A 13,752-nucleotide genomic window follows, 5' to 3' on the forward strand; every position below is an offset into this window, starting at 1 on the left:
ATTTAATGACCGTGGGCACAGCTCTTTTTGCTTTGCAGCTGCCAAGTCGCCCATGTTTTCATGCCTCTGTTGTTACGAGGGTATAAGAACATGAACAGATGACGCAGTTATGACACAGAGATCCAGATTCATCCCAGGAATACCTTTTTCAGTGCATTATCTTCATGCTACGCAGACACACTTTCTCCTGATAGCCTTAGAGAAAGGCATAGATTTCTTTGGTTTCCCATTGTGAAGCCATCATAGCCTATTATTTTAAGAAATATGAGTTAGGCTGCACTCTATATAGCCTGAATATATTCTTGTGTAATCAGACGAGACTGGAATCTTCGAAAGCCCTAGCAGGAGCTGAGCTTAGCCAGCAATTTTCATAATTTTTACTGTCATTAGCTCTTCTGTCCTCAATTAACGTGTTTTATTTGGTTCTTAAATGGCCACTGACCAAAATAAGTCTGCAAGATGTATAGAAGTGAAGATTATGTTTACTGAACCACTGATGAAAATGAAGGAGTGCGACTCTGCTTTGGCACAGAGTGATCTCATATGGCCTCCCAGTGTAGCTATTTACATAAGAAAACTTGATATTTTGGAAAGGAAGCTCTCTGAGCATGTGGCAAAAACTGTAGTACTTTGAGAGATATCTTGAGAGTTCTCATTACTCAGGGTCTGGATGCTGATGGTGCAGACACAAGTGCCTTCAGGCCCTTCGTTACCATACTGAATACAGGATTTTCTCATTACAGCTCAGGGGGTCATAGCAACTTATTTCTGAAGTGCTGACTGGAGTTTTTCCCCTCTCTCAGAAAGAAATCTTCTTTAGATATTTGTTCTATTTCTTTTCGTTTTCCACAGGAGACAGCTCCCGTTCAGTACTACTTTTTTACATAATTGGTTGCCCAGACAACATTCTCCAAGCAAGAACATTTTTGTTGTCACTCACGACGATTATGTCCACGAATAGGCCCCCGTTAGAGTTATACCTGATTGCACCTCTTTTGCATACATGGGCTGCAATTTGTCTGTGGCAGAAAGCTTTCATGCCTTGCAGTTTCGCTAGAATTTTCAGCACTTGCCTAATGCCCCCAAGTAAATGTAGAAGTCCTTCCCCGTAATGGCACGAAATGAGTATGTGTCCTAGTCTGAATCCAGTGAGCCCTGCCACAGTGCTGGCCTGTGAAGTTCCCTTTCCAGCGCTCTTTTTGATTATTTTTTTCCCAGCTATTTCACTAGTGTTGAAGTAACATTCAAGGATGTGTAACTTGCAACGTAATTTCTGGCGGTTTTCTTTAAAGGTGCACGGAACATCCCATTTTCTAAGATTTAGTGAGAAATTAATTAGTTTTTTCAGCTTAACCACTTTGTTTTTAAATTCCTATAAAAGACTTTAGACACATATCACAAGCCAAAGGCACTAGGGCTTGGTTAAGAAGCCATTAACATCTGCTACGGTTCATATATCATTATCTCCAGACACCGGACCAGTAGGTTCCCATTTTGCAAAGTGCTATACCAACTTGTGACTTTCTACCAGATCTGATCTTAACTCAGGTCTGCTACCCTGAGTATTTTCAAGTGTGCAAGGCACCGTGCCATTTTGATCTCACTTTCCCGATTAGGAACCATCCTTCTTACCACTGTGCTTACCACTCTCACTTATCTTTATTTCTTATGGAGGGAGTCTAGATGATGAGCTGGGACCTGACGGCCACCTTTTAGATGGCATCTAAGTTAGGTGAGACTAACTACCTTGTATGGTTCATTTCATTGCAAATTAGGTATGTGAATTAGCTTGCATGGATCTCATCCTAAAATCTAGATGAGAGAAGAAATGGTGATCTGTATGATTATTGGTAAGATCTGTATAAGGCATTAGTGATTCACCATTTTAAGCATCGCAATTGTGGGCTGCTGGGCTTCAGACCATTTATTGGAACTTGATTTTGGTGGAAGAACCGTTCTGAAGTGCCTGAAAATGAATCTTCCTTGAGGTGTATCAAGTTGGACACTAAGCAGGAGAGGATTGCAGTCACTCAGCATGTTTCTCTAAAGTGATTTTGGTGGCTTGGGAATTAGGTCTTGCTGGCTGACTTTCCGTGTGAGTTGGTCTCTCAAGAGCTTTGGTTACTTCTGCAGGTGGGACTTAAGACTCACACGATGCTTAGGAGCTTTGGAAGCTTTGGAGAAAATGTTTAAAAGTCCGTCTCCGGCAATCTGATTTCCTTTTGCAGAAATGCTGAATTACAAGCTGTATTTGTGGCTGGCTAATAGCTTAATCCTCCCGAGATTTTAAATTCTTGCTCTGAGACCCAACCCAACTTTAAAAAAATTGTGGTTATATTTTCATGTAGTAAGGGTTGGGCCGTGCCCTGGATATGTGGTTGATCCCTCTATGCCTCACCTTGCTTATTATTTTTATTCTCTGTAATGCCTTTGTAAAAGATCATTTCACACCTTTCAGCTCTGCCAGAAATCCAGTAGAAGTTCCAGACAATATCAAAGCCGTGCATTTTTCTTAGCCCTGCGCAAGACCAAAGCACTTAAATACACAATAGATTTCCATGTTTACTTTTGACTTACTTGGTATCCTTTGAGTCAAAGATTTGAAGCTGCTCAGTAAGCTTTTGGAATATCCTTATTAGCAAAAAGCAACCCCGGGAGTTTAGGCAGTAGCATGAGTAATAAAGTAAAAATAAAGCATGGGAACTGCACTTGTCAGAGCTTGCTCAAGCATGGACTGGTTACAGTGCGACTATGCAGTGCTCAGCTTCATTGCCATGCGGTGAAACACTGTTTGCTTGCACATGGCTTTAACTGCGTGTGTCCCACGCTGGCTTCTTAACACTAACTCAGTAACAAGAAAAAAGAACAATGGGAGCACGAGAAACTGGCAGGGCTACATCGAAATCCTGCTGTCATTCCTAAACAGCACAAAGCAGCAAATTCGTGGCCAACGAGAGCAAGCTGAATGCTGGAGCACTGTGTGAGGGAGGGAAGAAGTGGTTTCCATGCCACGAGGAGCTCTGGCCTTGTGTAGGAACTGCATTACATGCGTCGTAGCCTGCTTGTACCGTAAGGAAGATGCTTCACTTGGAGGCAAGGGATCTCACGCTGCTCTTGTACCATCTCTGGCTTCGGGAGCAGGTACTAGATTTGCCCTTCATGCATCCCACCTGTTCACTTCATGGTGCATCTGTCCATCCTCTAGAGCTTCTAACTTCAAGAATTCTAAGCAATGGGGCTAACACCATTCCTCTTTTGTGCGGAGACTTGCAAACTCTGCCTTTTATCCACTTTTCCTCTAGGAACTCATGGCTTCCCTGTAGCTGCACAGCCTGTTTCACGTTTGTCTTCATTGCCTTGCAGGACCTATCTGCACCGTGGAAATGGCACTAACATAATTCCAGTTGAACTCCTAGGCCAGACCTGCGCCACTCCTGTTTGCTGGGCCAGTTGAGCTGTGTCTCTGCCCAGCATATGCAGGTCCCTAGTTATTTTAACCTTACTTAGATCTTTTTATTCTTTCCACATTTAGAGCAGGCTCCTGATTTGTCTCTCCTCTGGGGATCCTCAAAACTGTCATCCTTTGTTCAAATGCTGCGTTCCTTTTGGCACGCAGTTCGTGGGAAATCATGTAAACTACAAAAAAAAAAAAAAAGCATTATACTGAGTTCCTGTGAGACAGCAACATCTGCCAGCAGTAGTACCAGCATGGGAGCGAAGGAGAACCATTTTCAAGTATGAGGCTTGTCTGAAGGTCAAGCACCCTCAACACTTTGTACAGCTTGTTCTGTAGGCTTAAAGTATCAGCAATCCCCATAACTTAAGCTCTTTGCAAGAACATGGATTGCAGGTTTTTGGCATCCAGCAGCTGCATTTTTAGGAAGCTTATTAGCATTGCTGTGCCCACTGAGGGTAATGGCATAGTGCTCTGAAGTGTTTCCAAGCTTTCCTATTCTGAACCTTTTCTTAAATTGTCCATTTGAAACAAGCCTTTTAAGTTCTCTTAGTTTAAAAAACAAAACAAAACTAAACTAAACTGAAACACCAGAATGTCTGACCTGGAGGTGGAGTGTCACCTGTTATCGATATACGTCGCTGCCTTAAAACAGAGACACATGCTGTAACACAGCTTCGGATCTTAGGACCCTCCAGACTCTGATATCCCACTAAAACTAGTCCTGCTGGCATCCCCTAAACTCCTCCATATCCCCTGAAGCAGGGAAGAGAACACGTGCCAGTTTTAGAAGGGGATCACACCTATGTGAAGACATCGGACGGCAAGAAATTGTGCATAAGAAATGCGCCACCGTGACATGATCCCTAAAAATGTTGGTGTTTAAGAGGGAGACTATTTAGTTCACGTTCCCTCGCCTCAGATTTGTTTTCGGTTGTGTTAATATGGCATATCTGTATAATGTCCGGGGCTGACTAGTATCTGTTCAGAAATCATTTGCATAATATTTCATTTGGGGAATAGAGGATGTATAATGTTTACCACAGTCTTGAAAGCAGTGCAATCAGGAACAGTCACTGAAAGTGGAAGAGAGATGCTAATTAAATATTGGAAATTTGGAAAGACTAGAGAGATGGAAGAAATCTAACCACCTAAGGACAGGGGAATACAAACTCCCTTCTTTAGCATATTTTATCACAAAACTCAGTCACAATGGATAGGCAAAAAAAGGAAACTGAGTCTCAGAAGCCATATTTGATGCAGATTTTGAAAAAATAGTCCTTCTAGAGGAAAATCTGGAGACAAGTTTGGATGCGTCTGGAAAAAAAGAGTGAGGCTAAGAGACACAAGGGTTGCCTGGGAAGGTTATCCTGAGCAAGTCTGAGGAGCAACTATTTTAAAAAAGGAACAAGGAAAATGTAAATTTACAAGACTGTCCAGGGCAAACCAGCCCTGCCTTGTGGAGGGTAAAAAGAAAAGCCATCCTAGGCATCCAGGCTCCTCATTTTGAAGGAGGAATGGGAGGAATATAAGTTCACATAGTTCTCCAGGACAATCCATCCTTATGCCACGGGAGTGAATGCCAGCTTTCCAGGTTATCTGGAAAACAGTGACGAGCAGAACAGAACAATTCTCCAGTACTTGAATCTAGCATGACAAGTTCTTCTTCAAATTCACCCTCCCCCTGAATGACCACAGAATCACAGAATGGTTGAGGTTGGAAGGGACCTCTGGAGATCATCTAGTCCAACCTCCCTGCTCAAGCAGGGTCCTCTAGAGCATATTTCCCAGGATCGCGTCCAGACGGGTTTTGAGTATCTCCAGCAAAGGAGACTCCACTACCTCTCGGGGCAACCTCTTCCAGGGCTCTGTCACCCTCACAGGAAAGAAGTTGTTCCTCATGTTCAGATGGAACTGCCTGTGGTTCAGCTTGTGCCCGTTGCCTCTTGTCCTGTCACTGGGCACCACGGAGAAGAGTCTGGCCCCATCTTCTTGACACCCTCCCTTCAGATACTTGTACACATTGATGAGATTCTGCCCAAGTCTTCTCTTCTCCAGGCTGAAGAGTCCCAGCTCTCTCAGCCTTTCTTCATAGGAGAGTTGCTCCAGTCCCGTCATCATCTTCGTAGCCCTCCACTGGACTCTCTGCAGCAGTGCCATGTCTCTCTTGTCCTGGGGAGCCCAGCACTGGACACAGTACTGCAGGTGAGGCCTCCCCAGGGCTGAGTAGAGGGGGAGGATCACCTCCCTCGACCTGCTGGCAACACTCTTCCTAATGCAGCCCAGGCTCCCATGGGCCTTCTTGGCCACAAGGGCACGTTGCTGGCTCATGCTTAACTTGTTGTCCACCAGGACTCCCAGGTCCTTCTCTGCAGAGTTTTTTTCCAGCAGGTCAGCCCCCAGCCTGTGCTGGTGCATGGGGTTATTCCTCCTTCGGTGCAGGACCCTGCACTTGCCTTTGTGGAACTTCCTGAGGTTCGTCTCTGCCCAGCTCTCCAGCCTGTCGAGGTCCCTCTGAATGGCAGCGCAGCCTTCTGGTGTGTCAGCCACTCCCCCCAGATTAGTATCATCAGCAAACTTGCTGAGGGTGCACTCTGTGCCTTCCTCCAGGTCATTGATGAATACGTTGAACAAGACTGGACCCAGGACTGACCCCTGGGGGACACCGCTAGCTACAGGCCTCCAACTTGACTCTGCGCCACTGACCACAACCCTCTGAGTTCTGCCACCCAGCCAGTTCTCAATCCACCTCACCGTCCACTCATCTAGCCCACACTTCCTGAGCTTACCTAGGAGGATGTGATGGGAGACAGTGTCAAAAGCCTTGCTGAAGTCCAGGAAGACAACATCCACTGCTCTGCCCTCATCTACCCAGCCAGTCATTGGCTCTCAGATAGGTGAAGCATGATTTCCCTTTGGTGAATCCATGCAGACTACTCCTGATCACCTTCTTGTCCTCCAGATGCTTAGTGATGACCTCCAGGATGAGCTGTTCCATCAGCTTTCTCGGGATGGAGGTGAGGCTGACAGGCCTGTAGTTTCCTGGCTCCTCCTTCTTGCCCTTTTGGAAGACTGGGGTGACACTGGCTTTCTTCCAGTCCTCAGACACCTCTCCTGATCTCCAGGACCTTTCAAAGATGATGGAGAGTGGCCTAGCGATTACATCCACCAGCTCCCTCAGCACTCGTGGATGCATCCCATCCAGCACCAACCTGACATACAAACCCCGACCCAGCTGTTGGAATGGAGTTAAGTTTTGGGTAGCGACTGAAGTTGCCTTATATTTCCACAGCTCAGTTCTCTGTTGTAGTAAAAATGTTATAACTTTATCTTGGCAGACCACACCATTGTGCCTCTTTCCTGTAAGGAGTTAAGTGCTTCTCAGGACTTGCAGTGCAGGTTTTTGCCAAGCATCTAGGGCCCGGTTAGGAGCTCTTTGGGTTGGATGGTGCAACAGGGGAGAGCTTGCTCCTTTGGCAAGCAGCAAATAGGCATGAAGAGTATTCACACGGTACGACAGCATAGAAGTGTATTAGTATTAACAATATTTGAACAGAAATATCATTGTAATGTCTTATGCATGCAGTGGTCCAAGTTTGCCAGGTGACTCGAAGACTAGGGTAACTTTTACCCTGGACTGCAGAGTGGGGTATTTCCCAACTTTCAAGAGCCTTCGTAATCTGACTGCCAGCTATATCTTTAGCTGCATTTTCCCTGGGCTTCCTTCCATCCTTTATGGAGTTCTTCTCCTCAGCATAGCTTGACCCTTTCCATCATTCTGCTCCTTATGGAAATAGAGCCTCGGTGCCCTCATTGCCTCATGCGTTGTCTTCCCTTTGATCCTTTTTATAAAGTCCCACTCCCAAGTACCAGAATGTCTTTTCTGTTTCTCATTATTGCTTTCTGTTCTCCTCCTTGCCAACAATTCTGACCTTAGTTTTATTGACTAGTCTAACTTAGAAGGGTGGCTCTTTGAAGAATCCTTATCAGTGCAGCATATGCATGTATAGCAAGTAAACGTGAGGCTCAAGTTTTAATGCATTTACTTGCTTCACAACATTTCCCTCTGTTCTTCGAGTAACTGCTTTGACTTTGGTAAGATTCCTAACAGAGTAATGTCTAACTCTGAAGAAATATTTGTGTTGGGACTTGCCCCTCTGTGATTTTCTCAGAGCATTTGAACTCCTAAGTATTCAGAGGAAATTCTGCGCTTTTTAAAACACAGTGTGGCAAGTCTGCTTTTGGAATGTCGTGAGCAGTGATTTTGGCCTTATTGTGGACATTTTGCCTTGAAAATGCAAAAGCTTCTTTGCATGAAAAAGATTAGAGTCACAGATTTAAAATTTAGGTTTAAGCATTTACCACTGAAAAGTCCCAACAGAGAAAACATTATTCTCCAAACCAGAAATACATCTTTTTAACCACCAGTGATTTAATAAAGGAAAAACTCCCAAAGCATTTGAATAGATGTCCAGTCTTTCTCTTCTAGCAAAATACAGGATATAGTGTCTGAAAGCTTTAGAGGCCAAGAAGGCTCACTTCCTTTGTGCACATGTCTAATTCCTAGTGCTTTTTGTCTCTCCCTGTGACTACGGTGTCTTTGCTCCCAGAGGCAGAAGGACAAATGACTTCCTCTGACTTAGACATCCATGTGGCTTTATTAGTAAGGTAGTAGGAAGTGTGTTCTTCTCCTGGAGACTTAGCTTATCTGCTCTGTCACATGCTGTACTTTTTGCATTGCCTCTTTAAGTCCCCCACTTGGCAGCACGATGCCGGGAAGCGACAAAGCTGTCAGGGTGAATATAGGTCTCAGCAACTGTGCCACGCTCTAGCTCGTTTTTCTGCAAGTCTCCTAAAGTTCTTCTGACAGGGAGCTGATGGTCCTTCTGCCCTCAGCCTTTTCTGTATTTTTATGTGCTTGTTTTTGGTTTTCATCCTTCTTATCAGAAAATGGGGAACTTGCTCAGCATCAGGAGTTGCCCTTCTCCTTGAAGACAGGAGCTTCAAAAACTTCAGGTTGTTTTTGCAGATTTGAGGGTTGAATGTGGAAGGCAACAAAGACCTCAGGGAACTTTAAGTTTCAGGAACGACTGTCAAGTCCTACCTCTTGGCAACATTCAGGTATTTGGTCAGGTAACATGTGCTTGTTTGGCTTTTTATTTTCAGCTCCTGAAGTACTGGCCCAGAAACCGTACAGCAAAGCCGTGGACTGCTGGTCCATTGGGGTTATTGCATACATCCTGTAAGTATCTATTGGTTCTTGAATCATAGACAGCTTTGGGACCTGCAACACCCTCTGTCACCATTTGGGTACTCGCTTCCTCTCATCCAAGAAAGTTGCTCTCTGACACTTGTGACTCAGGATAATGTGAATCCTGGGCACCTCCCAGGCACGTCTAGCCTGAAATTTGGGCAGAAACAGCAGGAATGAACCAGGACCCTTCAAAACAACATGAAGTCCTGCTCTCAGCTGCGCTTCATGGCGTACAATAGTGTGGACTTGTTCACAAGGTTGTGACATTAGTGAAGCTACTACTTTCTCTGCTCGAGTTAGTTGTGAGCAGAAGCAAGTCTGGCCATCTGCACATTGCGTGATCTTATCCCGGCAGACGTAGAAGTGTGTTGTAAAGTGCCACACCTCTGGAGGAGAAGTAGTGCTCTGCACTAGTGAACTATGGTAATGCATTTTCAGAGATTATGCATTTATGATACGATCAGCCAAGACTGGATATTGTTATGATTAATGGAAAATGTTACTTGTTATGACTGCGCTATTACTTATCGCTATTACTTATTATTATTTATTATTTTCTTCCTGTGTGTATGTATGTGTGAGAGTGCTATTGCTCTAGGAATAGGTTTACCAGTCGTTCGTTTTTATCCAGTTCCCCTGTTACAGGTGGTTCATCTGTTTCCGGCCATTCCTAATAGTGAAGGGAAAGGAAGATGGAAAAAGAACCCTCTGCTTATGTCAGCCTTTATCAATGCATTTTGCACGTATGAACACATATCTCTTAGAGGTGATTAAGTATTTCCATCTACATTTGTTTTTTTCCCCCAAGCAAATAATTTTTAACTACATGGAAATTTTTGTGTTGCTGACATCCGATTAAAACTCCTCAGGATTAAATGTTTTCAGGTTTTGATGATTTTTGAAAGCCAAAAAAGGGAGAATTTTTTGTGAGTGCTGAATAATTTCCACTAAAATGTAACACAAAGTACTGAAATTTTTACAGAAAACGAGGAGTCATTTTCTTAAACACTTCCAAACCCTCCAACCATCAGGTCCCTTAAGAAAGGGTGAGCTGATTTCTACGCTGTCAGTTCTGTTGTTTTGCCTTTAAGCCTCTGTACCTGTGGCTGAGATTTGCTCCTCTGAAGGGGTTAATTGCTGCTGAAGGGAGTGGGAATTAGTTACTTCAGAAGGGCTACAGGACCAAGATCTTTTTGCGTTTTCCAAAGTGGTGGATAGATCTCAGAACCCATAAATACAGTTGTTTATGGAGATTTAGCACCTGTTGTCATTCAGCACTGATCACACTCTTCTTCGTAAGGGCTTCATAGGCTCATGGGATAATTCAGGTTACGAGGGGACCAATCTCGTGTTCAAAGCAGGGTCAGCAATGAGATCAGACCAGGCTGCACAGGGCCTTATCTAGTTGGGTCTTGAAAATGGCAAGGATGGAGCCTACCCAGCCACTGTTCACTGCTTGACTGGCCTCAAGGGAAAAGTTTTTCCGTCTGTCTACACTGAACCTCTCTTGTTTCACCTTATGCCTGTTTTTCGCTCGTCTTCCCACCATGCACTACTGCAGAGAGCCTGCCTCTGTCTTCTCACTAACCTCCTCACAGGTATAGGAGGGCTGCTTTTAGGTCCCCCCGAAAAATGTGCCTTCTCCTGGCTGAACAAGCCGCGTTCCCCCAGGGTACTAACATCGGACTCTGCGTGTGAATATCTCGAGTATGAAATGGTTCATCTAAATCTAACTTGTCTCAATGAAATGGAGCAGCGAGTATTCTAGATCTGGGCAGACCTTCAGTGCTTGAGCTGCGGCAGTAGATGAGCCATCTTCTGTCCCAGTGACAACACTTGGAAGGACTGGAGAGCTGTCCTGAGCCCTGTGGTCACTGAGATGAGGCCTGGTAGGGGGATTCGTTATTGTTGTCCAGAGAAGGGTACCTGAAACATTTCTGGGCACCATCAGCTGAATCCAGCTCTGTGTGCATGAGTGTATGAGTGTATGAGACCACTGCTAATGTTTGGGTCAAGAAGGAAATACAGAACTTGTTATGTATGAAGCTGTAGGCTGTTAACTTGTTCTGTATGAAGCCTCCCGCTTAGGGGGCCTGTCTCCATGGGGTGGTATGTGGTCAGGGTGCAGGTCCCTGGGTGCATGCATGTCATTGCAATAACAGTCGCATTGGTTGCATCTGCACAGCGTAGGAGTTTTTGAAGCAGGTGCTATTCCTGTCCCCTATGGATCTTTGAAACGAGGTCATGCTGTTGCCATAGGCTGGCTGAGCCGTGACCACAGAGAGCACAACAAGCATCTTCTTTCTGTGCAGGAGAGCAGAGAGCAACTGTGTAGCTGTTGACTGCCACAGAGATAAATGTCTTTTCATGCCAACACTACCAGTGTTTTTCCCCTTTTTACACAACCGTCAGAGTTATACCAGACTGCAGGAAAAAGCAACGCCAGTGAGCTACAGCATTAAAGCATTCCTACTCTGTTCCTTTTCTCCTTGTGCAAACATCTCATGGCTTGTCAGCATGAATAACTTTTTGACAGTGTAGTAGAACTGTTTTTGCCAGGACACATCTAATTGCGGTATTATCTGTTCTGTGCATTGTTCATTCTCTACATTTTTGTTTAGTCTTGAGCATAAATTTAATGGCTTGTTTTTTCTACTGCTACCCAAAATAACTTTTTTATATTAAAATAGTATGGGAAGGCTTTGTTTATTTGCATATATGTGTATTTATTTAAAACAAAGCCCTGCCTAAAAACTCGGCTTTATGACTGGTTTTGCTATTCTGCATGAGTATTTGAAAACTTCTTGAGTAAAAAACTTAGCAGGGGATGGATTTATCTTGGACCAGTCATCAGCGGCAGGATGCAAAAAAACTTCTGCATAACAAAGCAAAAGTCAACAGTGCTGGTACTGGCTTTGTGTCTAATCCCAGCCAGACATGCTGAAGCAGTGAGAAGGAGAGCAGACATGCTGAAATACCTCGGAGGCTGCTTCACCCGTCAGTTCCTAATGCTCTTTTACAAGGGAATGGCGTGTGCTGACCCAAACATGCCATCTTACAGAAGCAGACCTGAGCGTGGAAGGCGCATGTATTTTCTTGATGGTTTTGGTCTTATATTTGCCAGCCATGGAAGGACGGTCAGGTAGAGTGTTTTCTGTTGCTTTCTTGGTGCTTTACCAAACAGGGCACTAATTGGCGTACTTTAGTCCAGCTCGGTGTCACTAGGCAGCTTCAGAGAGTGAGATGGAAGAGACTCCGGGTGCAAGATAGCGGTATGCTCTGTGACCTCCAGCTTCAGTTTATTTTCATATATTCACCATGAAAATGTACATGTGTCCATCCGGCTGCCCAGAGGAGGGGTGAACTGCTTCCTGCTTCCCCAGAGATAAACTTGGTTCTCCATTCCTCCAAGGTTTTGGTCCTATTCAACTCATGCACCAAAGGTCTTTTTTTGCTAGCAGACCTGTTGTTATTTTATTTGTTGCTTTTATGTGTCTTGCTGAGGAATACAAGGGAGTTCTTATTAACAGCGAGACAGTGCGAAGTGAGGTTACCTTTGTCATCCGGTAAATGAATACGTCTTTGAAAGGTGGAAGGTTTCAATCTTGTCTGTAATTCTTCCCTCTTCCCAAGAGTGAGGCTACTCTTTCTGTCAGGTTCAGTTCAGTGGTTTCTTGCTCTGCTTTCCAAATCGGCTTGTGCTGGGCTTGTCAAGCAAGAAGTATACACACTCATCAAATCTCAATCCTCCATCTGCTGTATGGGGAATTCCCAGGCCTGAAGGCTTAAATCCATTTAATGAGTTCCTATGTATTCCTGCTCAAAGGACAAGGAAACCTTTTAAGGGTTTCTGTACTTCATGTAATAAGGACCTGATTTGTATTATGTACAGTCAAAATGAATGACAGTAATGCTCTGCCACAGGAGCATGATAATGTGTTTGCCAGACTGTTATTCAGGCTGTTTGGGTGGGATTCGGTTTGAGATCAAACCACCTACCTGAACATTTCTGCATGTGAGCTACGTGTTTCAGCTTCTGTTACAGTTAGCGGCAATCCAGGACTCCCTTCGGTTACTGATATGTCGGTGCTCGGTGCTGTTTTAGTCACTCTGCAGTGTCCCACAGGTCTTGATCTGCTGCTCCAGGACTGCACAGCCCTCGCACAGCCGCATGGCATATCTGCCAGCTGGGTCTGGGTATCTCATGTACTCTAGAGCTTCTCAAATGTCACAGCACTCCATGTGAGGGCAGCTGAACCCAACTCTGAGTCAACACAGGCGGTGGTGTCTACAGAGTTATTCACGTCACCAGGATGTGCAGTTCAGTTGCCTAAACATACGCATTTAGTACCACGCCAGGGTGTCCAGGACATCCACATGGAGATGGCAAGCATAACACAAGGCCTGCAGAGACCTTCCTTCTGGAGTGGCAGATGGAGGCCGAGCAGGGTACCTTGGACCATGTCAAATAGCAATAGATGCCTGTGCTTAGGCAACTGGATCATACCCAGATATGTATTCAGACCTGTGTTTTTATGGCACAGTTTAGTCTACTTGAGGGTGCATTGCATCACTCTCTAGTTTCTGTTGCCTGTGCTGAGTATGCCTCTAGTGACTGAAATGGGAGCTTAGAAACCCATCTCACCTGGCAGATACCTTGAGTGTCCTAATTTCGAACTGAACGTCACCCTTGCTCCCAAAAGTAGGCAGAAACTCAGAGAAGAGTGGATGTTGGGGTGCATTAATGATAGAGAGGAAGAAGGGATCCTTTCCTAAGCGAGAAAAAAATAGCCCTACTGGGGTTTCTGAGACCACTATGATGGGCACAGTGATAATGTCTAGATTAGCATCTTTGCAGTACAGCATTCTTAGAGGCACCAGAGCTGGCACATCTGCCTGGCAGTGAGATGCGAGAAGCACGAGCAGCATAGCCCCATAGTGCAGGTTACGTAAGCCTGTCCTGAGCATGAGTTATTGGCTCCAGTACATCATTATACTGCTCTGGATAAGTCTCTTCCAGCTCCATGCTTGGAGCTACTTGCCA

At 44.9% G+C, this 13,752-nt stretch overlaps 1 protein-coding gene across 1 annotated transcript in view; it reads left to right on the forward strand.

The window, feature by feature from the left end:
• Positions 1-13,752, forward strand: part of CAMK1D (calcium/calmodulin dependent protein kinase ID) — a 224,111-nt gene that overhangs the window by 178,313 nt on the left and 32,046 nt on the right. The window contains exon 6 of the mRNA XM_068912338.1: positions 8,621-8,696. Within this exon, the coding sequence (XP_068768439.1) occupies positions 8,621-8,696 (76 nt within the window). The remainder of the gene's footprint in view (positions 1-8,620; positions 8,697-13,752) is intronic.

The sequence above is a fragment of the Struthio camelus genome, chromosome 1, assembly GCF_040807025.1.
Source record: "Struthio camelus isolate bStrCam1 chromosome 1, bStrCam1.hap1, whole genome shotgun sequence".
Taxonomy (NCBI): domain Eukaryota; kingdom Metazoa; phylum Chordata; class Aves; order Struthioniformes; family Struthionidae; genus Struthio; species Struthio camelus.